We start from the raw sequence: 27,342 nt of genomic DNA on the forward strand, positions 1-27,342 counted from the left end.
GTAACAAGTGGAGGACAGAAGAGCCTCTTAAAGAAAAAGTTACAGGTCTGAGAGAGCCAGAAATCTTGCTTGTTTGTAGGTGACCAAATACTTATTTTCCACCATAATTTGCAAATAAATTCATTAAAAATCCTACAATGTAATTTTCAGTTTTTTTTTTTCATTTTGTCTGACATAGTTGAAGTGTACCTATGATGAAAATTACAGGACTCTCATCTTTTTAAGTGGGAGAACTTGCACTTGGTGGCTGACTAAATACTTTTTTGCCCCACTGTAATTGTCAATAAAAGCCTTTGACACTTATGAAATGCTTGTAATTATACTTCAGTATTCCATAGTAACATCTGACAAAAATATCTAAAGACACTGAAGCAGCAAACTTTGTGGAAATTAATATTTGTGTCATTCTCAAAATGTTTGGCCACGACTGTACGCTTAGTCCAATATAAACTAATGTATAGAATTTATTAAACAAGAGACAAAATTCACAAATTCTACAGCACCAAGGCAGTCATGTCTTAAGTATAAAACTAATAAAGACTCAATAATTTATGCCTTCTGGGAGTTCTATAAAGTCCAAAAGTTATGGGCTGAGTTAGAAAGTTGGCTGTCAGAAGTTTTACAATGTAAGTTTACTTTTAAATCAGTCTCCCTGCATATTTCAAGACATGGCATATGTGACCAACTGCCTTGACTCGGTCTTATGTAGCAAAATTTGAAGTGTTTTTTTTTACATTGCTTTTATCCAGAGACAGAGATATTATACAAAATGGTATATCATACACTGCATGAGGAACAATGGGAAAGTAATTCTGCTTTTAAAGTTAATACATTTGTAACTTCACTTTTTAGAAAATAGCCTTTGTTTTTGTACCTACTGGAGATCTCTTCTTTGTCAACACCCATTCAGAATCGTTCACACCCTCTTAAGCTTTAGCCCCCACTCAAACTCTGACCATTTTACTCACCCTAGCAGAGCTGATTATGCTGCTTTTATGTTATCCAGAGCGTTGGTGACGTAAAAAATGTACGTTGAAACGGCTTTCCTGTGAAGTAGTGACTCGCGACATACGCCTAGTTTCCTGAAACGGGTCGCATATGAGGGTGCGGTGAGATACCCAAACGGGATGGACCATACTTTTGCAATTTCGAAAAAATGTCTACTTAAAAACTAGAAATCAAAATTATCCTCCCTCACTACGATAGTGGACGAATCAAATGTATGATTATTTAAATATTGAAACGGTGTGGGCTACTGAGAAAAATAGAACTATAAGCACTGGAAAGTTCCGGGGGATGAAGGTTGAGGGGGAGTGTGGTTGTCCCAGGTGATGTGTAGGGTTGCGTGGGAACATGTGGGTCTGAGCAGGTGTGATGTCATTAATGTTTGTTGAAATTTGTGTTTATTGTCTTTTGTTTATGTATGGTTTTTATGGTTCGAGAGCTTGAGTTAGTTCTACTGGTTACATTTCCATCTGCAACGTTCTAAATGTTTCACATCTCTGAATATACTTGTGATGGGGTGACATTGCACATTAAACCACTCCTAACTCAGTTAGTCATACTTTGTCATACATTGCAGACATCAAAAGAAGTCAAGGGAGATTAAGATCTGTACTGTTGAGGACAAAAATAAATAGCTAGGTCATGTTAAGCAGGGAGAAAACAATTGAAACAGAGTCACTATCTGAATTTATGAAAACAGACTTTCTTATTCCATTGTAATATGTTTTTGCTACTGTACGTTGTGCCCTGCTGAAAACCACCAAGGTGTTCAAGAATAAATATGAATATAGTTTTCATTGATCCTTCCATCTTACTCACCCACGATGAGGCGTTCTGAGTCGGGTAGCTGCTTGAAGAGTTTTCTGAAGTCCTCATTGCGTTGCTTATACGTAGGACTCAATACCTGTAGCGGGGATAGAAGGAAAACATAAAAAAACACTTAGAGAGCGAGAGAACTCATTTACACTAAATTAGTCTACTCATTAACAAACACAAATATAAAATATTTTATATACGCAAACAAGTGTAATGCCCCCACTGACAGCAATAAACAGACAGGGAACTAATTTACTTATCTGTATAACATGACTCTGCCCAGTTTTTTTATGAAAATGGTAGTAGACATGACTATATATTTTATTCTACAGTTAAATTGACATTTTAGTCATTTAGTAGAAGCTCTTATCCAGAGTGACTTACAGGAGAAATGAGGGATAAGTGCCTTGCTCAAGGGCACCAACAGAATTACAGGAGAAATTAGGGATAAGTGCCTTGCTCAAGGGCACCAACAGAATTACAGGAGAAATTAGGGATAAGTGCCTTGCTCAAGGGCACCAACATAATTTTCACCTAGTCGGCTTGGGGATTTGAACCAGCGACCTTTCAGTTACTGGCCCAATGCTCTTAACCACCAGGCTAGCTGCCATCCCCATTCAGTGATGTTATCTGACCATGGCTACTGCAGAAATTGAATCAAACTCGTCTCTCTTTTCTTTCTCTACTGATTGTCAGAGTCTGAAATAACATAAAAGCTCCTATCACAAACGGGAACACTTTCAAATATGCTAAATGATCCACGCTGATGCTAATAATACTTCAGCTGGAGTTCCTCCTGTCTTTCTCTCCCTCACATTCAGATAAACACATTTCCTTCTAGAGGGCCAGATAGAGAGAGTTCTCTTATCGGCAGTTGCAGACCACAGCCAGTCCGCCTGTCTCTCCACACAAATACTGCATTGTTTATCCTGAAAAGGGAGGGAATGCAGCCAATGAGCTATCAGTGTGGTGGTGATGGTGTTAGACTGGACACTAACATTGCCTTGGGTCATTCTAACCAGCCCAGTGCACAGCAACGGAAGAGCCTATGGCCTAGAACTAAAGCTTGAGTTGCAGTGTTAATGTGATGGTCATCAGGTCTAGCCATAGAGTTGGATAGAGGGTCCCACTACTTTTAAAATGGAGACTGGCACTGGTCTCAATGCCGCTGACCATGCTGTCACAGAAGACGCCTTTTACAGATAGATGAGCTCTCTATTACATCTCTATAGGCAGTGAAGTAAAGTACTTAAGTAAAACTACTTTAAAGTACTACTTAAGTAATTTTGGGGGGGTATCTGTACTTTACTATTTATATTTTCAACAGATTTTACTTTTACTCCACTACATTCCTATATACAATTGTGTATTTTTTACTCCTTACATTTTCCCTGACACCAAAAAGTACTTGTTACAGGACAATTTTCCCCCCAATTCACACACTTATCAAGAGAACATGCCTGGTAATCCCTACTGCCTCTGATCTGGCACTCACTAAACACACCTGCTTGGTTTGTAAATGATTGGAGTGTGCCCATGGCTATCTGTACATTTTAAAAACAAGAAAATGGTGCCGTCTGGTTTGTTTAATATACAGAATTTGAAATGACTTGTACTTTTGATACTTAAGTATATTTTAGCAATTACATTTACCTTTGATACTTAAGTAGATTTAAAACCAAATACTTTTACTCAAGTAGTATTATACTGGGTGACTTTTCACTTTTACTTCAGTAATGTTTTATGAAGGAATCTTTACTTTTACTCAAGTATAACAATTGGATATTTTCCCTCCACTGTCTACCCTATTTTTTAAATATTTTTTTTAAATGTAACCTTTAAATAAACTAGGAAAGTCAGTTAAGAACAAATTCTTATTTACAATGACGGCCTAAGAACAGTGGGATAACTGCCTTGTTCAGGGGCAGAACGACAGATTTACACCTTGTCTGATCGGTGATTCAATCTAGCAACCTTTCGGTTACTGGCCCAACGCTCTAACCACTAGGCTACCTGCCGCCCCAAATCAGTGCGCCTAAACAAATCTTGTAGAGCCACTCCACTCGCTGTCCAGCCTACCCTTACCTAGTCCTGTATCAACCCCCAAAAATGTGCAAGACAATGACCGCGACCACAAGTTCACCACACGTCACTTTGCAGCACAGCACAACAATATCACATACTAGTTTAGAAACTGATAATCAACTTGGGATTTAAAACTGTAACCCTCACCCACTCATCCCCCCACACCTGTCTCCACCCCAGCTCCAGAGAGGGTGACTTACAGCTGGCACCCTCTCTGACTCCCAGTCCCAGGTCTCCCAGTGGGCCAGGGCATCTTCAGACAGAGACACCTGGTCTGTCTCAGTGTCCATGCTGACTGCAATGTCCATGGCCTGGGTGTCCGTTTTCTTTTGGCTCCCACCCGTCCCCTCCCTCTCGCCTTTTTTCTTTCTTTCTTTCCTCAGGTGGAAGGTGTGAGCAGGGTCTTTCAGCCCAGCGAGTGGTCTGGTGTTGGTCTGGTATTCCCCCTTTGTCAATGAAGGAATGGAATCCCTCTAAGAGTCAAACGTTGTCTAGCCCTGGCTCCTCTTACACACAGCGCCTAAGCTGCAGTTGACCTGCAGTAAACTCAGCCCTCAGGGGACTGGTCATTTGTCATCAGCTCCTCCCTCCCCCTCTCTCCCTCCCTCCCCTGGGTGGAACAGGGAACTTCTCTGAACCCTCCCAAAGAGGCTGGAGAGACAGAGATACCTGGAATAATATCTCTCACCACTACAGGTAACTCGCAGAGCTTAAGAGCTCACTAGAACTTAACAATACAGAATTAATAAGAGCATATTTCACATTACTAAAGAATGAAGGAATGTGAACGTTTCCTAACTCTAAACTGTTTAGCTACAAACCCCAAATTATAGAACTACAGAACTCAGAGAGAGTACTCCATAGAGTACAGTTAGGCATGTGTCCCCAAAGTAAACTGAGAAACTGGGTGGAGGGCGTTAGGAAATATTGATTTACGCTCAGGACAGCAGGAGCCCCCTTCCTCTGGAGTGGAAATGTCCCCTCCCTCCCTCCTGTTTTTGAAAAATAGTTGATCCCCTTGTAAGTCTTAATAGGCCATTTGGGCCAAGTGCACTGGTTGGTCCGGCTTAAGAATGGGTTAAGACCAAGTCAGAACCAGGTTTAAACAGGGTTAAGACAAGGTTAAGACCTGGGACACAGAAAAAGCCTCCAGTCAGTTAAAGACTACAGAAAAGATGCTTTGCAGTCTGTAATTGATGGAAAAAGTTGGTTTAAAACAATCTTCTTATAAAACAATCCCACTTATACATCAAGAATCGAGAAGCCTAGAGTTGAGGCACTGCAGTCATCCCCAAAGTCATTTCAGATACTGATACCTCCAAAGGTGCTGCAGAATGGCATGGTCTCCTCAAATGATTTCTCAAAGCAATATATATCTATATAAAAAAACACACAATCCACATGGAGAAAAAAAAGGCTCTCTTTCTGCACTAACAGAAACCATATATATAAGCCCAGCTCAAGCAGTCTCAAAGTCCAACTGCTCTCTCTCTCTCTCTGAAATGGACACACACAGTCTTTGTCCTCAGGGAGAACAGAAAACAGAACAATCCGCTTGACCAGTCCGGGATGCTTGTCCAGTGAAGAGACAATTGCTCATCAATAAAAGTGGTCAACAGTGCGTCCCAGGACAGAGTGGAACCCATATGACTGACCAAAAAGGACCACTGCACACTACTGACCAAGCAAACCACAACAGAGCCGTGTGCTCCTACCAGGACTCTAGTCCTACTGTTGAAATCTCTCCCTCCCTCCCCTATTCTTGAGGAAAGTGGTGTTGGAGGAGCATTGAGAGAGAAAAAAGAAGGAGAGAGTGGCAGAGAGAGAGAGAGGGAGGGGAAATGGGAGGGCCTAGCGTGCACTTGAGGGCAGCAGAAGGTGTACCTGCTTGTATGTTTTTAAGGCTATAAAACACCTCCAAAAACCATCTCTCAGCCTAAAAGCCCTTTGAACAGTCAACCTTTATGGTTCTCTATGAAGACCCTAAGGCTACACTGTATGCACATGTCATGTATCCACGGGTGCGTTGTGTGTGTCCATCCGGAAGTCCTGACTTGAACCACAAAGGCTTTTGATGATACCCGCTGTGAATTTAGTAGTTTAGTAACCCAACTACTGCTTCCTATCCTAGACTATGGTGACGTCATCTATTAAAACACAACCAAGACCTTACTTTGTCATTCATAACAATCTTTGCAGATTGATTCTTGGATGCCATTATAAGACATCATTGCACACTGTCTGAATCACTCAATGGGCTGTCCCTCCCAAACAGAAGACAACTGCATTGGTACCAATCTATTTTGAAATGTATCAACTAGAGGTCGTCCGATTAATCGGAATGGCCGATTTCAAGTTTTCATAACAATCGGATATCGGTATTTTTGGGTGCCGATTTGCAGATTATATATTTTTTTTATACCTTTATTTAACTTGGCAAGTCAGTTAAGAACACATTCTTATTTTCAATGACGGCCTAGGAACGGTGGGTTAAATGCCTTGTTCTGGAGCAGAACGACAGATCTTCACCTTGTCAGCTTGGGGGATCCAATCTTGCAACCGTACAGTTAACGAGTCCAACGCAATAACGACCTGCCTCTCTCTCGTTGCACTCCACAAGGAGACTGCCTGTTACGCGAATGCAGTAAGCTAAGGTAAGTTGCTAGTTAGCATTAAACTTATCTTATAAAAAACAGTCAATCATGATCACTAGTTAACTACACATGGTTGATGATATTACTAGATATTATCTAGCGTGTCCTGTGTTGCATATAATCTGACTGAGCATACAAGCATACAAGTATCTAAGTATCTGACTGAATGGTGGTAGGCACAAGAAGGCACGTAAACATGAATTCAAACAACACATTTGTGCGTTTTGACAGCAGCTCTTTGTCAAGCATTGCGCTGTTTATGACTTCAAGCCTATCAACTCCCGAGATGAGGCTGGTGTAACCGAAGTGAAATGGCTAGCTAGTTAGCGCGCGCTAATTGTCGTTGTGTTGCTGGTTCGAGCCCAGGGAAGAGCGAAGAGAGGGACGGAAGCTATACTGTTACACTGGCAATAGTAAAGTGCCTATAAAAACATCCAATAGTCAAAGGTTGATGAAATACAAATGGTATAGAGGGAAATAGTCCAATAATTCCTATAATAACTACAACCTAAAACTTCTTACCTGGGAATATTGAAGACTCATGTTAAAAGGAACCACCAGCTTTCATATGTTCTCATGTTCTGCGCAAGGAACTGAAGCGTTAGCTTTCTTACATGGCACATATTGCACTTTTACTTTCTTCTCCAAACTGTTTTTGCATTATTTAAACCAAATTGAACATGTTTCATTATTTACTTGAGGCTAAATTGATTTTATTGATGTATTATATTAAGTTAAAATAAGTGTTCATTCAGTATTGTTGTAATTGTCATTATTACAAATACAAATCGGCCGTTTAATCGGTATCGGCCTTTTTGGTCCTCCAATAATCGGTATCGGTATCATGGTTGAAAAATCATAATCGGTCGACCTCTAGTATCAACTGTATATATTAAGGAACACCTAACTTTACAAGACTCACACTAGTCCATTCAACAACAGCAGTAATTAGAAATTCCAAGAGTACATAATGAGGTTGGAGTAAGATGTTTCAGATACAAAGACCCAAATGACTGGAATCATTAACCTATAGAAATCATGGCATTAAAATCCCAGTGAATTTAAGAAAGCCCTTTTTCAAATGTTAAGAACTAATAGAACCATCACCATGTGAAGATATTTGAAAATATGTATGTATATTTTATAGGTACTTAAATTGTATTAGTAGTTGTAACAGTAGTTTATTAGCTGGAGGCCTATTTCAAATCTTTACTAAGGACATGCAGCCTTTGAGTAAGGCCAGTGTGTATGTATGCAGATGACATACCACTAACACTTAACAAAGAGCTGCAGTTAGTTTCGGAATGGGTAGCAAGGAATAAGCTAGGCCTCAATATTTCCAAAATTAAAAGCATTGTATTTGGGCAAATCATTCACTAAACCCTAAACCTCAACTACGTCTCGTAATGAATAATGTGGAAATTGAGGTGACTAATCTGCTTCGAGTAACCCTGGATCGTAAACTGTCATGGTCAAAACATATTGATACAACAGTAGCTAAAATGGGGAGAAGTCTGTCCGTAATAAAGCGCTGCTCTGCACTCTTAACAACACTATCAACAAGGCAGGTCCTACAGGCTCTAATTTTGTTGCACCTTGACTACTGTTCAGTCATGTGGTCAGGTGCCGCAAAGAGGGACTTGGTAACATTGCAGTTGGCTCAGAACAGGGCAGCACAGCTGGCCCTTAAAAGTACACCGAGAGCTAACAATGGCATGCAGGTCAATCTCTCATGGCTCAAAGTGGAAGAGAGATGGACTTCATCATTACTTGTTTTTGTAGGAGGTGTTGACAAGCTGAATGTACCGACCTGTCTGTTTAAACTACTGGCACACAGCTCGGACACTCATGCATACCCCACAAGACATGTCTCTTCACAGTCCCCAAGTCAAGAACAGACTATGGGAGGCGCACAGTACTACAGGGAACCATGACTACATGGAACTCTATTCCACATCAGGTAACTGATGCAAGCAGTAGAATCAGATTTAAAAAGTAGGTATAAATAAACCTTATGGAACAGCGGGGACTGAAGAGACACACACAAAAAGGTACAGACACATTGTGGTATTGTTGTATTGTGGTATTAAACATGTTGTGTTGTGGATATGTGGTGGTGTAGGGATGTTATATGGATGTACTGTTTTACCTTTAGCTCATTCAGAACACATAGTTCACTGTTTTATCTGTAGTTGTATATGTAATGTGGATGCTTTGGTACGTTTGGACCCCAGGAAGAGTATCTGCTTTGGCAGGAACTAATGGGGATCACAAATAAATACAAATTAGTAGCTGGACAAAACATTTTTATGCTGTTAATTTATGTTTAAAAAAAAGTTTATTTGATTATTAGTAGTTGCCATATTATTACCGTTACTAAGTATTCTTTTTTTCATCCTGCAAAAATGCAAATAAATAAATACATTTATCTTCCAGGAAAAGTATGGGAGGCAAAAATTAATTCAGAAGTTTTGTATGCAGAGAGAGAGCAGCGAACAGAAAAACCCATTGTGTGCGTGTGTGTGTCATATGGTGTAAACATTGTAGCATGGCCAAGGACAAGGCCTAAGCCAGATCTCGCTGTCTCCCCCTCTATCTCAGGTCATGGGGTGAATGAACTCCAAAGACCCTCTCACGGGGCTGATTTGGGTAATGGGCGTGGGAGGCCCTTACTCTCATACCAGAAAGGTGATTCACACAGCTACACTGCCCTCCCAACCCAACTCCTGCATCCCATCCTGGCTCTCCCCCACCATCCTCGTCTCCCCCTACACAAACATCTGTCTGAGACTTCGCAGTCTCTCTCTGACATTACCCAAAGGAACCAGGGATGAATTCATTAAGACACACTGTAGCAAAACATTTGCAACAGAAAACAAAAATGAGTGTGTCTTATTGGACAAGTTTAAGTAGTACCTCCACATTTCATTCCATTTTAAAATGTTTTCTCACTATTGAACATGACTCTTGTGTGTTGGATTACAGCCTTTATACCAGTGTGACTCGTATCCTCTAACCTTTTCCTGGTCTTAAGACTGCCAATGATAGATCGGTTGAAGTCCAGATCCATTGCAGAGCATAGAAATATTTGGTTTTCCCACTGTGCCCCTGGAACAACAGGTTCTAAGGTGCGTGAACAACCCTATGATAGACAGGCTACAGTCGACTATGGCTGCATGTCTATTGACTAACTATTAGGACTACCATGCAGTGAAACTGCACCTTCCTAGTTTAACCCTTTCTCTTTTACCCTAGTTCTTTCCATTCCTTTCTCTGGCTGTCTGGATAGGTCTGTTGTTTTATGACCTCATGGTCATAATGAAGACTATCCACATAGCCTGTAAACAGTAAACACAAGACGTTGTGGACTCAGGAAGAGCAGCTGAACATCTTCTGGAACAGCTAACAGGGATCCTAATAAAGAAACTAGACCTAAAACGGCTTCTCATCTGCTCAGTCATATGGTGGTTTTGTTTTACAGGCCAAACTGTTCGGTTCAGAAACACCTCATCTGTATCTAGTTAGGCATCCCGTCCTCAATCCCTGGAGTTTGGTTCGGCTGGACTTAGACTCCACTATAGGGGCACGCCATAGCGGCTCTTCGAAGTTCAGCTTTGTGACTTCACTGCATACCACACGGAGGGCTCTGCGCAGAGATTTCGGTGTATGCCAGAATCTGTAACTTCACTCAAGCATCAGTGATGTTTTGCTAAGGATAATGCTAGGTGGAGTGTAAACCTAGTCTTACGTTACCACCAAAGGGTAGCCTAAATCTAAACATGACTGACAGAACCAAATGTTCGGTACAGATGTAGGCTACCATATGTGTTCCATGGACACCTAAAAACAATGTCCCTAATTCACACCCTAATTCGCACATCACACTTCTCACCATCTGCACAATGTAACGCAACTGAAAACAGAAACAAGCATTTCCTATTGGACTAATCCATAGTCAGATATAAGGAATATTATTAGTGCCTAATGAACGATACCACTAGAGTGAGTACATGAGAATTAAAATACAGTCATGTTCATATAATATACTGCAGTCTTTTGACATAAACTAGAAACAGCAAAAAAGGGAGTAGGTGCCATTTGGGACGCAGCCCTGGCCCTGGCCTCTTGTCGACTTGGTTAAATCAGAGATCGGCCTCTTGTCGACTTGGTTAAATCAGAGATCGGCCTCTTGTCGGCTTGGTTAAATCAGAGATCGGCCTCTTGTCGGCTTGGTTAAATCAGAGATCGGCCTCTTGTCGGCTTGGTTAAATCAGAGATCGGCCTCTTGTCGGCTTGGTTAAATCAGAGATCGGCCTCTTGTCCGCTTGGTTAAATCAGAGATCGGCCTCTTGTCCGCTTGGTTAAATCAGAGATCGGCCTCTTGTCCGCTTGGTTAAATCAGAGATCGGCCTCTTGTCCTCTTGGTTAAATCAGAGATCGGCCTCTTGTCCGCTTGGTTAAATCAGAGATCGGCCTCTTGTCCGCTTGGTTAAATCAGAGATCGGCCTCTTGTCCTCTTGGTTAAATCAGAGATCGGCCTTTTGTCAGCTTGGTTAAAACAGAGATCGGCTTTTTGTCAGCTTGGTTAAAACAGAGATCGGCCTTTTGTCAGCTTGGTTAAAACAGAGATCGGCCTTTTGTCAGCTTGGTTAAAACAGAGATCGGCCTTTTGTCAGCTTGTTTAAAACAGAGATCGGCCTTTTGTCAGCTTGGTTAAAACAGAGATCGGCCTTTTGTCAGCTTGGTTAAAACAGAGATCGGCCTTTTGTCAGCTTGGTTTATCAGAGGGAGGTGGGAGATTAGCCTATTGTCAGCTACTGCTTAGTTACAGTCAGGGAACACAGGCCCTGGTTACAGTCAGGGAACACAGGCCCTGGTTACAGTCAGGGAACACAGGCCCTGGTTACAGTCAGGGAACACAGGCCCTGGTTACAGTCAGGGAACACAGGCCCTGGTTACAGTCAGGGAACACAGGCCCTGGTTACAGTCAGGGAACACAGGCCCTGGTTACAGTCAGGGAACACAGGCCCTGGTTACAGTCAGGGAACACAGGCCCTGGTTACAGTCAGGGAACACAGGCCCTGGTTACAGTCAGGGAACACAGGCCCTGGTTACAGTCAGGGAACACAGGCCCTGGTTACAGTCAAGAGGCAACCAAATACAACAAAAGCCCTTTGTGCGCACACACAAGTGCATACAAACACAAAAGTCAATACACACACACACACACTTACACTTGTACAAATACGGACCGCACACACACAAGCATATATGCAGACACGAAGGTTTGCAAAAGCACACCCACCCACATACGACGAGACTGAACAACTTTCTCATACTGAATGGTCTCGTCTATGCTCCAGCGCCTGTCTCCAGTCTGTCTGTCTCTAAGATATCTCCATTTCCCATGGGGAAAAAAATCACACTAGGCAACTGCATTGTTAAATGTGTATTCACTATTCACCATGGAGCAATGCGAATCACAACTGAAGACAATTTCATGATTCATTTGATACCATATTAAATTAGCCTCTAATTTTCAATAATTTCTTTGGATAAAAAGTTAATTCATAATTTCATATGAATGCCATCATTACCAGGAATGTGTTGACATACTATTTGTAAGGGAAGTACTTCACAGGCAGGACTTTTCAAATCTGCATAGCAACCGTTGGCTCTATCGGTTTCCCCATGTGCTCTCTTTTAAAATGATATATGGAGAGGAAGCAAAGGTGTCCATACAGCACTTCCTAAAATCATTCACCATGAGATGGCCCTCCTCAGAAATCTGATTTTAAAATGTGAAAACGTACTTCACACCTTCTGCTTCATGTCGGTTTAGGGTTGATGTTCGGTTGCAAATCAACGTTGTTAAAAACTTGAACTGTTCCCATGCTCAGCCAATATCGCTCTTCAAATGCTGCTTAGGTACAGCATGATAGCCCAACATGTATAAACTCTGGTAGACCTAAACCTTGCAACAGCCAACAGTCAAATGACAAAGTGCAACGCAGTCTGATAACATGAACACCAGTCCTACCCATATCACTGAAATATATAATATGGTTATAATGGTATTTTTAACAGTTGCTTTTCTCCCGAGCAACTTCAAAACAAACACACACACACACACACACACACACACACCCTCCCTTATACTGTATGAGGCCCATGTGAGAATCAAACCCACAACTGCAAGCACCTTGCTCCAACCCACTGTGCCATCAGAACGTGCAACACATCACCCACAGTTACATACAGCTCACCAAGGAGAGGTAGGAGAAGAGTTAGAGACTTACATTGTACCAGCTCTGGCTTTTCTGTGCTCACAAACAAGAGTCGAACATCAAGGTGGAGAAGGAGACAAAAAAAAGAGAGAAAGATGAGATGTGTTAGTGCAACAAAAATACACAGAGAAAAGCTTTCACACCTTAAACACAAGCAGGGTTGGGTAGATCAGTAAAGTCACTCTTGGATAATACAAACTGATGATTACTTTTGGTTACTTTTGGATTACTTTCCCTTTAAAAGTAATTAGAAGACAAAAATGATTAATTAAAAGCATTTGGTGTGTTATCATAGTGGTCTCTTGAGTGTTGGTCAGACTCGCACAGGAACAAACTCAAAGTTGCGCCTTTTTCCATGCTGAGTTGAATGTTATTGAAAAAACAGAAAGGTGTTATATAATGTTTTTTTTCTTCTCAAACATCCTTTCTGGATTTTTTATTAATCCAAGAAGTAATCTAGTTTTTCAAAAGTATCTGTAATCTGATTACAATATGTTAGCTGGTAACAGGTAGGTTTTTTGTAAATTACATGTAATCAGTTACTCCAACCCTGTACAGAATTATCCCACTCACAGTCAGTCTTACTGCTTACAAAAACATTTGAAAAGTAAGTAACAGTTAATATAAAAGTCAATACATATATACGCCAGAAGAGGGCAACAATGGGCTACATATAACTGGGAGAAAAAAGATGACCCTCAAAAGTTAAGTTATTGGCAGGAAGGTATCTTGTCCATATTATAGTAGACTTGAATACTAAATCTGCATCCCAAATGGAACACTATTCCCTATAGTGTACTACTTTTGGCCAGGACCCATTAAGGCTGCTCAAAGGTATTGCACTATACAGGGAATATAGTGCATCCTACATCTGTATGAAGGCCTCTCAACAGCAGCTTACAACGAGCTGCCTTCAATTGCGTAATAATAATAATGACATTACAAATTAACCATCCATATTACACATGAAACAACTGACCATCAACATCCTTTGGATTATGCATCAAATTATTTTGAGTTTATCTTTGCTCATCGGGATGAAATCAACATTAATCAAGTGCCCGAGTAGAACTGCAAGGTGTGGTTTCTTGATGGGAGGCCATTGGCATGAACTGTAGGAGGTGTTCTTTACATTCCACAGTTCTAAAAACACATATACACACACACACACACACACACACACAGTTGAAGTCGGAAGTTTACATACACTTAGGTTGAAGTCATTAAAACTCGTTTTCAACCACTACACACATTTCTTGTTAACAAACTATAGTTTTGACAATTCGGTTAGGACATCTACTTTGTGCATGTAATTATTTATTTTTTTCACTTAGAATTCACAGTATCACAATTCCAGGGGGTCAGAAGTTTACATACACTAAGTTGACTGTGTATTTTAAACAGCTTGGAAAATTCCAAGAAATTATGTCATGGCTTTGGAAGCTTCTGATAAATTATGTCAATTAGCCTGAGTCAATTGGAGGTGTACCTGTGGATGTATTTTAAGGCCAACCTTCAAACTCAGTGCCTCTTTGCTTGACATCATGGGAAAATCTGAAAGAATTTTAGACCTCCACAACTCTGGTTCATCCTTGGGAGCAATTTCCAAATGCCTGAAGGTACCACAGTCATCTGTACAAACAATAGTACGCAAGTATAAACACCATGGGACCGCGCAGCCATCATACCACTCAGGGAGGAGACGCCTTCTGTCTCCTAGAGATGAACGTCCTTTGGTGCGAAAAGTGCACATCAATCCCAGAACAACAGCAAAATGACCTTGTGAAGATGCTGGAGGAAACAGGTACAAAAGTATCTATATCCACAGTAGAGTGAGTCCTATATCGACATAACCTGAAAGGCCGCTCAACAAGGAAGAAGCCACTGCTCCAAAACCACCATAAAAAGCCAGACTACGGTTTGCAACTGCACATGGGGAGAAAGATCCTACTTTTTTGGAGAAATGTCCTCTGGTCTGATGAAACAAAAATAGAACTGTTTGGCCATGATGACCGTCGTTATGTATGGAGGAAAAAGGGGGATGCTTGCAAGCCGAAGAACACCATCCCAACTGTGAAGCACGGGGGTGGCAGCATCATGTTGTGGGGGTGCTTTGCTGCAGGAGGGAATGGTGCACTTCACAAAATAAATGGCCTCATGAGGTAGGAAAATTATGTGAATATATTGAAGCAACATCTCAAGACATCAATCAGGAAGTTAAAGCTTGGTCGCAAATGGGTCTTCCAACCAGACCCCAAGCAGACTTCCAAAGTTGTGGCAAAATGGACAACAAAGTCAAGGTATTGGAGAGGCCATCACAAAGCCCTGACATCAATCCCATAGAAAATTTGTGGGCAGAACTGAAAAAGCGTGTGCGAGCAAGGAGGCCGACAAACCTGACTCAGTTACACCAGCTCTGTCAGAAGGAATGGGCCAAAATTCACCCTTACTTATTATGGGAAGCTTGTGGAAGGCTATCTGAAACGTTTGACCCATGTTCAACAATTTAAAAGGCAATGCTACCAAATACTAATTGAGTGTATGTCAAATTCTGACCCACTGGGAATGTGATGAAAGAAAAAAAGCTGAAATAAATCATTCTCTAGTATTATTCTGACATGTCACATTCTTAAAATAAAGTGGTGATCCTAACTGACCTAAGACAGGGAATGTTTACTAGGATTAAATGTCAGGAATTGTGATTTTTTTTTATTTTTATTTTTTTAATGTATTTGGCTAAGGTGTACAGTCGTGGCCAAAAGTGTTGAGAATGACAAATATTAATTTCCACAAAGTTTGCTGCATCAGTGTCTTTAGATATTTTTGACAATGTCAGCTGGTCCTTGTGTGGCCGGGCTGAAATGCAGTGGAAATGTTTTTTGGGGGGATTCAGTTCATTTGAATGGCAAAGAGGGACTTTGCAATGAATTGCAATTCATCTGATCACTCTTCATAACATTCTGGAGTATATGCAAATTGCCATCATACAAACTGAGGCAGTAGACTTTGTGAAAATTAATATGTGTCATTCTCAAAACTTAACGACGACTGTATATTAACTTCCGACTTCAACTGTGTGTGTGTGTGTGATATATATATATATATATTTATCTCTCTACTGCGTTGGGCTGGTGTGCACTGTGTCACACATTGATAGTGCTTGATGATGTCGTAGCTGTTCAATAATGATGTCCAATAATAATAATAATAATAAAACATTGGTCGGTTGCTAATCAGTTGATCATATATGTTGATTATGTTTGTTGTGTCCTGCTTGTCATAACTCAGGCTGGAGAGGCTGAAGATATGAAGAAATGGTCTTCACACCGTTTGCAATGAGCCAGGTGGCCCAAACTGCTGCATATACCCTGTCTCTGCTTGCACAGAACACAAGAGAAGTGTCACAATTTCCCTAGTTAATATTGCCTGCTAACATTAATTTACTTGAACTAAATATGCAGGTTTAAAAATATATACTTGTGTATTGATTTTAAGAAAGGCTTTGATATTTATGGTTAGGTACATTGGTGCAACGACAGTGCTTTTTTCACGAATGCGCTTGTTAAATCATCACTCATTTGGCGAAGTAGACTGTGATTCGATGATAAATTAACAGGCACAGCATTGATTATTTGCAGGACAAGCTTGTTAAACTAGTAATATCATCAAACATGTGTAACTTGTGATTATGTTAAGATTTATTGTTTTTTATAAGATAATGCTAGCTAGTAACTTACCTTGGCTCCTTGCTGCACTCGCGTAACAGGTGGTCAGCCTGCCACGCAGTCTACTTGTGGAGTGCAATGTAATCGGCCATAAGCGGCATCCAAAAATACAGATTACGAAAACTTGAAATCGGCCCTAATTAAATCGACCATGCCGATTAATCGTTTGACCTCTAGTCCGTTCCAATGGAGCTCTATATTTTTTTTATGTATTGATACATATCGGGTCAAGATGGGAAAGCCCCAGGTCCATTTCAGAATGGGTACAACTTTTTGGACTCGTGAAGGCCTCTAGCTCCAACTAAGAGGATAGTGACCAATGGTGACTGACTATTACCTTTCCCCTTCCACGTGCAGAGACATGTAGTGGTAACACTCCCCAGTACATGTCACATATACAATTCCCCACCAGAGACCAGGGTTCAATCCCTGCATCCACCCTTCACACTGTTTCTCCTACTTGACTGTCTCGCCACCTAATTTCCTCACCGTCTGAATAAAGTGTCAAGCTTTTCCTCTTCCATAGTTAGCTTGTTCAGGAAGTAATAGTAACTTGTGGTGGTCGGTGGGAGGGGGAGCTGTGTGCATCCGTCTGTTCAATATCTACGTGTGTGTGTGTGTGTGTGTGTGTGTGTGCCTACATGCCTTCAAATATTAATGTTTGGGATTTGTCCTGGTACCACAGCAATGCTACAATTCACCACAGAAGAGACTTGTACCGTGTGGTCCTCCATTAAAGTTAAAGAACAGCAGCACTAAAGTGAATTTCTCTCCATGTACAGATCTAGGATCTGCTTCCCCTCCCCCAATCCTAACCTGAACCATTAGTGGGGAAAATGCTAAACTGACCCAAGAACAGCATCTAGGGTTAACTTCTCCAGAAACACAGAAAATTTCAGACAGAGAAGCACATAGGGGATCATGTTTGAATGAATGATGCTGTCAGGAAAGTGGTAGAGTAGGGTAGGAAGGCTGGGCCATGTTGATTAGGCATCAACAGAAGAAAACACACCCGAAACCGGCAGGGACTACCTGGCCTTGTTCAATAAGAAACACAAATTTCAGTTGTAAAAAAAAACATGAACACAACCCTTAGAAGGGGTTAGGCAAAGTCAAGAAGTTAAAGAAGGTTAGGATAAAGTCCATAGAATAGGGTAAGGCAGGTATTCCCAAACTGGGGTACGCCAAAAACATATATCTATTTTTTTATCTTCAAATATTCAAACAGTCCATTTCTATTTTCCAACGGGGCTAGTTTTCTCCCCCTTGCCTGAGTAGTCTCATTTCACTGCCCAAAATCAAATTAAACCCAGAGCCGGCGGCCCTATACGCTCACTACGCAACTTGCCGAGGGCCCCGCAAATTACGCAAGGGCCCGGCATCCCCCTCGTGTCAACGTGGATGTCAATGTGTACAACTTCAATAAGAGGATGAAGCGGAACAATCCTCCTCCTCACAAAAAGACAAGAAGAAAAAAAAACACCATGAGGGTGAATTGCGGGAACAGAAATCAGGTAAACTTGTGTTCTCTCCTCTTCAAGTTTGATGTCAGCAAATAACTAACATTAAGTTGATGTGCAAGCTTGAAGTGGATCTCTCTCTAGTCTGTCTGTCTTGCTAACCTAGCTGGGCAGTGCATCTCTCTCTAGTCTGTCTGTCTAGCTAACCTAGCTGGGCAGTGCATCTCTCTCTAGTCTGTCTGTCTTGCTAACCTAGCTGGGCAGTGCATCTCTCTCTAGTCTGTCTGTCTTGCTAACCTAGCTGGGCAGTGCATCTCTCTCTAGTCTGTCTGTCTTGCTAACCTAGCTGGGCAGTGCATCTCTCTCTAGTCTGTCTGTCTTGCTAACCTAGCTGGGCAGTGCATCTCTCTCTAGTCTGTCTGTCTAGCTAACCTAGCTGGGCAGTGCATCTCTCTCTAGTCTGTCTGTCTTGCTAACCTAGCTGGGCAGTGCATCTCTCTCTAGTCTGTCTGTCTAGCTAACCTAGCTGGGCAGTGCATCTCTCTCTAGTCTGTCTGTCTGTCTAGCTAACCTAGCTGGGCAGTGCATCTCTCTCTAGTCTGTCTGTCTAGCTAACCTAGCTGGGCAGTGCATCTCTCTCTAGTCTGTCTGTCTGTCTAGCTAACCTAGCTGGGCAGTGCAGTGCTCTCTCTAGTCTGTCTGTCTTGCTAACCTAGCTGGGCAGTCTGTCTGTGCAGCTCTCTCTCTAGTCTGTCTGTCTAGCTAACCTAGCTGGGCAGTGCATCTCTCTCTAGTCTGTCTGTCTAGCTAACCTAGCTGGGCAGTGCATCTCTCTCTAGTCTGTCTGTCTTGCTAACCTAGCTGGGCAGTGCATCTCTCTCTAGTCTGTCTGTCTAGCTAACCTAGCTGGGCAGTGCATCTCTCTAGTCTGTCTGTCTTGCTAACCTAGCTGGGCAGTGCATCTCTCTCTAGTCTGTCTGTCTTGCTAACCTAGCTGGGCAGTGCATCTCTCTCTAGTCTGTCTGTCTTGCTAACCTAGCTGGGCAGTGCATCTCTCTCTAGTCTGTCTGTCTAGCTGGGCAGTGCAACCTAGTCTGTCTGGCAGTGCATCATCTCTCTAGTCTGTCTGTCTTGCTAACCTAGCTGGGCAGTGCATCTCTCTCTAGTCTGTCTGTCTTGCTAACCTAGCTGGGCAGTGCATCTCTCTCTAGTCTGTCTGTCTTGCTAACCTAGCTGGGCAGTGCCTCTCTCTAGTCTGTCTGTCTTGCTAACCTAGCTGGGCAGTGCATCTCTCTCTAGTCTGTCTGTCTTGCTAACCTAGCTCTGCAGTGCATCTCTTGGTCTGTCTGTGTCTTGCTTGCCAGCCACTTCCAGGGCTGTGTTATGTGACTTTGTGCCTGACAAAAGTGAGAGAAATACAACAATTTATTACGTTGGATAAACGCAAACGGGCAACGATGATTATAAACTGCAGCTCGGAAAAGAGAACCGCGTCACACGTGAACATGCGTTCATGTACGTTCATATGCGCGTGCACGAAATGAACCTCTCGCTTTCCAGCAGCAACCTCTTTGGGGACCAGTCCAGAAAATATATGGATGTGATGGCACCCCTTATAGGTGCACATTTTAAAACAAGACAATGATTATCTCGTCTCTCAGTCAAGGTTTAGTTACAACTCTGGACTAATGCAAGATGGAAAGGAATGGATTGACATTGACTATTGATTTATATATTGAATTTAAAAAGTTGATTAGCTAGGCATACTGGGCAATATGGATGCACACCTCTCAGTAAATAATAACCATCAATTATTCAGCCAAGCCATAGTATAAATAATATTTTATATTTGAGAATGTATAAAAGGAAATCTGGGGGAGCCAGTTTGAATGGGCCTGATGCAGCTGATAAAAATAAGAGTATTGTTATCTATAATTTACAGGTGCTATGGTGCTTAAATTTGTCAGTAGAGGGAGATGCTGGATCATCAGCCAGTACAAGCACAGACTCAGTTGATCCACATCCAATCTCAGCCAGTACTAACACAGACCCAATACAGCCAGCTTCAGCAAATACCAACACAGACCCAGTACAGCCAGCTTCAGCAAATACTAACACAGACCCAGTACTGGCAGCTTCAGCAAGTACTAACACAGACCCAGGTAAAGTACAGGCAGCCTCAGCCAGTACTAGCACAACCAGAGGTGTACAGCCAGCAGAGGATACAAGCAGCTCAGACCATAATAGAACAGTTGCTGCTCCACCAAATGACCCAGATTGGCCCCAGTTTTCACAGACTTTATGAGGACTGAGTTAGTGGGCAGAGGTCCATTCTAACCAGGAGTGGATTTTTCTTAACCTAAAGACAAGTCTAGAAGAGGTTTCCATTCAGGCTTATTACAGAAGATTACCAAGAGCTGGCTTTCAAACTCAATCAAAAACAACACTGTGTATTGTTTTGCTGTATGCTCTTTTCTACAGAAGACTACAAAATAATAAAGGAAGGTGTGAATGACTGGTCAAATATCAACACCATTCTGAAACACCATGAGGGTAGTGCTGAACACAACAATATGATTAAGTAGAGAGAACTTGATAGACACCTAAGTCGGGGACAGACTCTTGACCAGATACAGATGACAATTTTGAGGCTGAAAGAAAGAGATGGCAGGATGTCCTTACACGTTTAATAAGTATCACCCAGTCTCTGGCTGAAAGAAACCTAGCAATCAGGGGTTCAAACAAGCTGTTCCAACCAGATAATGGACACTTCCTAAATGAGGTTGAATTACTGGCTAAATTTGACCACGTTATGGAAAATCATCTCAGCAAAATTAAAGATGGAGAGACATGCTCATTACCTTGGGAAGCGCACACAGAATGAGATGATACAGATTGTGAGTGACAAGATTCTGGAAGCAATAGTGACTCAAGCAAGAGACTCATAGTACTTCTCCATTATCTTGGACTGTATACCTGACATTAGTCACCAGGAGCAAATGTCCATTATTCTGAGAAGAGTGGCTTTAAAGGAAAAGTCAGAGATCAAGGAGCACTTCCTCAGCTTTGTGAATGTTGAGGTTACAACAGGCTTGAATCTGTCCACCGTCATCTTAGATAAGCTGAAAGAGCTGAAGATTCCATTTGAAGATTGCAGAGGGCAAGCTTATGATTAAGGGGCCAACATGAAGGACAAGCACCAAGGAGTACAAGCCAGACTGCCGTGTTCGTCCCATACTCTAAACCTTGTCACTGCAGATGCTGCCAAATCTTCAAAAGATGCAGTTGGGTTTTTTGGGCATGTGCAAAAGCTCTTCACACACAAAGATGGAGTGTTTTGAAGAAACACGTGAACATAACCGTGAAGTCATGGAGTGACAAGATTGGAGAGTAGGTTCCAAAGTGTTCATGCAATAAGGTATCAGGCTTCTGAGGTTCGGGAGGTATTACTGGAAGCCAGACAGATGATCAACGATCCTGTGGCCAAGGTAGAGGAACAAGTGCTTGCAGAGGAAGTTGGGTCCTACCGCTTCTTGATTTGCTGTGTCGTTATGGTGTGAGATACTGGCAATGACAAACAAGATGAACAAGCTCCTCCAATCCCCCTCAATGCAGTTGAATATCGCAGTGAATTTAATCTCAAATGCAAAGACCTCCCTCACTACATACCAGGAAACTGGATTCTCTGAGGCCCAGATAACAGCCAAAAGCATTTGTGAAGAAATTAATGTGGAGGCTGTTCTGAAAGAAAATAGTCTGAGAAACAGCAAGAGGCATTTCAGCTATGAGGCTCCTGATGAACTGATGCACTGAAAAACCTTGAAGTCAACTACTTCAACATTGTGGTCGACTCTGCTGTGACATCCATGGATGAGAGATTTGAAACACTCAACCAGGTGAAAACCAAATATGGAATGCTGCTGAACTTCAGCACTGCCTCTCAGATGTCCAGTGAATCTTTCAAGGCTCACTGCATGGAAGTTGAAAACACTCTAACCTTCAGAAATGACTGTGACATCAGTGGAATGGATCTGGCACATGACATTCAGAAGTGACCTGATCTGCCAACAGATAAGATGACTGACTGCCTTTGAGCCGCTTTTCTTTCTCTGTGAGAAAAACCTAAAGGAAATATATCCTAACCTTTGGATGGCCCTAATCATTGCAGTCACCCTACCAGTAACAGTAGCATTGGTAGAAAATAGCTTTTCAAAATGAAAGCACATCAAAAGCTACCTGAGGTCTCCCATGTCATAGTGGTCTGGCCATCATCAGCATAAATCAAGACGTGGAGAAACACATGTCCTATGATGACATCATTGATGATGATTTTGCCTTAATAAAGTGCAGAAGAGGAATATTTTGATGGTAAGATTTTAATTCAAACATTGAAATGTTTATATACTTAGTAACATTTAAGATTGTATGGCAGAAGTGCATTTGTGTAAATTACATGACATACTTTCTCCATTTCTTCCAGACAGTCCAAATAGACTGGTGCCCATACTGATGCTGAAAATGCCCAGGCTGTAGAGGGAACCAAAGTTAATCACACAGATGTATAGGTTTTATTTAACTATTTTAAGACATATAGCTGCAGCCATAGCCTATAGGCTTGTGTTTACATTGTATTGACAAAGTTAATTGTATAATGTTTTGAGGACTGGACTAATTACGAGGCAGCAGAGCCAAAGCTCAGTGTTATATTTGATTATTTTCTACAATCACTTATCTTAAGATGCTATAGAAAATATTCTATTCAATAAACATTGTTTGCATATACCTCATTCTGTTCTGGTCTACTTATTCTTAGACTGACAGATCGAGCAAACCGTTTTAAAGGAGGGAGGATTGTAGTGGGAGCACTGAGGTGTCAGGTGTGACTGTGTGGTAATAGTAAATGGTTTACATGTTCTCACGGGTCAGGTAGGAGGGCCACATAGCAGAATTTTGCTTTGGGCCCCAGGGAGGTCAGGACCGGCTCTGATTAAACAATCTATTGTTCAGCGAAATAACACAATGTCAAATACAGGTAGCCTAGACAAATAATTAACATCCAATCACATTAATTGAATTGAGAGACGAGCTTAAAGTTCTTTACTTACCATCATTTTCACTAGTCTGAACGCTTGCATGATGATGAGTTTCTCACACGACTGGCCTATCTGGGTGATGTTTTTTCTCATCTGAATCTAGGATTACAAGGACTTACCGCAACTATATTCAATGTGCGGGACAAAATAATTGAGGCTATGATTAAGAAGTTGGTGCTCTTCTCTGTCTGTATTAACAATGACAACACACAGGTCTTTCCATTATGGTATGATTTTTTGTGTGCAAATGAACTCAAACTTACGGACAATGTTAAATGTGATTTGGCGAAGCACCGGAATGATTTGGGTGCGCAATTACGCAGGTACTTTCCGAAACGGATGACACAAACAACTGGATTTGTTATCCCTTTCATGCATGCCTCCAGTCCACTTATCGATAACTGAACAAGAGAGCCTCATCGAAATTGCAACAAGTGGTTTCGTGAAAATTGAATTTAAATCTGAAGCCACTGCCAGATTTCTGGATTGGGCTGCACTCAGAGTATCCTGCCTTGGCAAATCCCTGACACGGATGCCTTTTGCAATCACATACTATTAGTATAGAATCTTAGTATAGTTGTACTCTTGGTATAGCCATACTCTTGGTATAGAATCTTAGTATAACCGTACTCTTGGTATAGAATCTTAGTATAGCTGTACTCTTGGTATAGAATCTTAGTATAGCCGTACTCTTGGTATAGAATCTTAGTATAGCCGTACTCTTGGTATAGAATCTTAGTATAGCCGTACTCTTGGTATAGAATCTTAGTATAGCCATACTCTTGGTATAGCCGTACTCTTGGTATAGCCGTACTCTTGGTATAGGTGTACTCTTGGTATAGAATCTTAGTATAGCCATACTCTTGGTATAGAATCTTGGTATAGCTGTACTCTTGGTATAGCTGTACTCTTGGTATAGCCACTCTTGGTATAGCCGTACTCTTGGTATAGAATCTTAGTATAACCTTACTCTTGGTATAGAATCTTAGTATAGCCGTATTCTTGGTATAGAATCTTAGTATAGCCATACTCTTGGTATAGGCTTACTCTTGGTATAGAACTTAGTATAGCCGTACTCTTGGTATAGAATCTTAGTATAGCCGTATTCTTGGTATAGAATCTTAGTATAGCCGTACTCTTGGTATAGCCATACTCTTGGTATAGAATCTTAGTATAGCCGTACTCTTGGTATAGAATCTTAGTATAGCCACTCTTGGTATAGCCGTACTCTTGGTATAGAATTTTAGTATAGCCGTACTCTTGGTATAGCATCTTAGTATAGCCGTACTCTTGGTATAGAATCTTAGTATAGCTGTACTCTTAGTATAGCCGTACTCTTGGTATAGAATCTTAGTATAGCCATACTCTTGGTATAGCCGTACTCTTGGTATAGCCGTACTCTTGGTATAGGTGTACTCTTGGTATAGAATCTTAGTATAGCCATACTCTTGGTATAGAATCTTGGTATAGCTGTACTCTTGGTATAGCCGTACTCTTGGTATAGCCGTACTCTTGGTATAGCCGTACTCTTGGTATAGAATCTTAGTATAACCTTACTCTTGGTATAGAATCTTAGTATAGCCGTATTCTTGGTATAGAATCTTAGTATAGCCATACTCTTGGTATAGGCTTACTCTTGGTATAGAACTTAGTATAGCCGTACTCTTGGTATAGAATCTTAGTATAGCCGTATTCTTGGTATAGAATCTTAGTATAGCCGTACTCTTGGTATAGCCGTACTCTTGGTATAGAATCTTAGTATAGCCGTACTCTTGGTATAGAATCTTAGTATAGCCACTCTTGGTATAGCCGTACTCTTGGTATAGAATTTTAGTATAGCCGTACTCTTGGTATAGCATCTTAGTATAGCTGTACTCTTGGTATAGAATCTTAGTATAGCCGTACTCTTGGTATAGAATCTTAGTATAGCTGTACTCTTAGTATAGCCATACTCTTGGTATAGAATCTTAGTATAGCCATACTCTTGGTATAGCTGTACTCTTGGTATAGAATCTTAGTATAACCATACTCTTGGTATAGCATCTTAGTATAGCCGTACTCTTAGTATAAAATCTTAGTATAGCCGTACTCTTGGTATAGAATCTTAGTATAGCCGTACTCTTGGTATAGAATCTTGGTATAGCTGTACTCTTGGTATAGCTGTACTCTTGGTATAGCTGTACTCTTGGTATAGCCGTACTCTTGGTATAGCCGTACTCTTGGTATAGAATCTTAGTATAACCTTACTCTTGGTATAGAATCTTAGTATAGCCGTATTCTTGGTATAGAATCTTAGTATAGCCATACTCTTGGTATAGGCTTACTCTTGGTATAGAACTTAGTATAGCCGTACTCTTGGTATAGAATCTTAGTATAGCCGTATTCTTGGTATAGAATCTTAGTATAGCCGTACTCTTGGTATAGAATCTTAGTATAGCCGTACTCTTGGTATAGAATCTTAGTATAGCCACTCTTGGTATAGCCGTACTCTTGGTATAGAATTTTAGTATAGCCGTACTCTTGGTATAGCATCTTAGTATAGCCGTACTCTTGGTATAGAATCTTAGTATAGCTGTACTCTTAGTATAGCCGTACTCTTGGTATAGAATCTTAGTATAGCCATACTCTTGGTATAGCTGTACTCTTGGTATAGAATCTTAGTATAACCATACTCTTGGTATAGCATCTTAGTATAGCCGTACTCTTGGTATAGAATCTTAGTATAGCTGTACTCTTGGTATAGAATCTTAGTATAGCTGTACTCTTGGTATAGAATCTTAGTATAGCCGTACTCTTGGTATAGAATCTTAGTATAGCCGTACTCTTGGTATAGAATCTTAGTATAGCCATACTCTTGGTATAGCCGTACTCTTGGTATAGCCGTACTCTTGGTATAGCCGTACTCTTGGTATAGGTGTACTCTTGGTATAGAATCTTAGTATAGCCATACTCTTGGTATAGAATCTTGGTATAGCTGTACTCTTGGTATAGCTGTACTCTTGGTATAGCCGTACTCTTGGTATAGCCGTACTCTTGGTATAGAATCTTAGTATAACCTTACTCTTGGTATAGAATCTTAGTATAGCCGTATTCTTGGTATAGAATCTTAGTATAGCCATACTCTTGGTATAGGCTTACTCTTGGTATAGAACTTAGTATAGCCGTACTCTTGGTATAGAATCTTAGTATAGCCGTATTCTTGGTATAGAATCTTAGTATAGCCGTACTCTTGGTATAGCCGTACTCTTGGTATAGAATCTTAGTATAGCCGTACTCTTGGTATAGAATCTTAGTATAGCCACTCTTGGTATAGCCGTACTCTTGGTATAGAATTTTAGTATAGCCGTACTCTTGGTATAGCATCTTAGTATAGCTGTACTCTTGGTATAGAATCTTAGTATAGCCGTACTCTTGGTATAGAATCTTAGTATAGCTGTACTCTTAGTATAGCCGTACTCTTGGTATAGAATCTTAGTATAACCATACTCTTGGTATAGCATCTTAGTATAGCCGTACTCTTAGTATAAAATCTTAGTATAGCCGTACTCTTGGTATAGCATCTTAGTATAGCCGTACTCTTGGTATAGCATCTTAGTATAGCCGTACTCTTGGTATAAAATCTTAGTATAGCCGTACTCTTGGTATAGCCGTACTCTTGGTATAGAATCTTAGTATAGCCGTACTCTTGGTATAGAATCTTAGTATAGCCGTACTCTTGGTATAGCCATACTCTTAGTATAGCCTACTCTTAGTATAGCCTACTCTTAGTATAGCCTACTCTTAGTATAGCCTACTCTTAGTATAGCCTACTCTTAGTAAACTTTTACTTTTAAACTTTTTTTAGTCAGTAATAAGTTAGCCTTGTGTATGCAGATGAAAGGTAAATGTGGGGATAGGTGCGTAAAAGGTACACTCTGCAATATGATATTATACATACAAAGCTAATAGTGTCAGTCTTAGCAGATTTTAATTCAGTTGTCTGTAAACAGGAAGTTGTCTCCAGCGCTGGATGATGACATCATATTGATGAGCGTACCTTTAAGATAGGTTTGGATAATGTGGTGTGATAGAGAGATGGAAAGATAAGTAATGGTAATTTAGGGTAATGTTGAATAGACTGAGGGTTTCCGGTTACCATGGTAACCATTATAACATGTGCTCAAGCAGTATAGAAATGAGATTCTCCAGCAAAAAAGATGATAACCGGGATTGATATA

General features: G+C 41.0%; 1 protein-coding gene across 6 annotated transcripts in view; it reads right to left on the minus strand.

Moving 5' to 3' along the window:
* The window catches only part of gramd1ba (GRAM domain containing 1Ba), a 178,139-nt gene that overhangs the window by 39,940 nt on the left and 110,857 nt on the right, over window positions 1-27,342 (minus strand). For 5 of the 6 annotated variants that reach the window (XM_052529648.1, XM_052529649.1, XM_035779761.2 and 2 more), the window contains 2 exons: window positions 12,860-12,880; window positions 1,825-1,909 (listed from right to left, as the gene is read on the minus strand). In XM_052529648.1, the coding sequence (XP_052385608.1) occupies window positions 1,825-1,909; window positions 12,860-12,880 (106 nt within the window). The remainder of the gene's footprint in view (window positions 1-1,824; window positions 1,910-12,859; window positions 12,881-27,342) is intronic. The other variant, XM_052529647.1, reaches the window with a different exon arrangement.

Source organism: Oncorhynchus keta, chromosome 11 (assembly GCF_023373465.1).
Source record: "Oncorhynchus keta strain PuntledgeMale-10-30-2019 chromosome 11, Oket_V2, whole genome shotgun sequence".
NCBI classification, from domain to species: domain Eukaryota; kingdom Metazoa; phylum Chordata; class Actinopteri; order Salmoniformes; family Salmonidae; genus Oncorhynchus; species Oncorhynchus keta.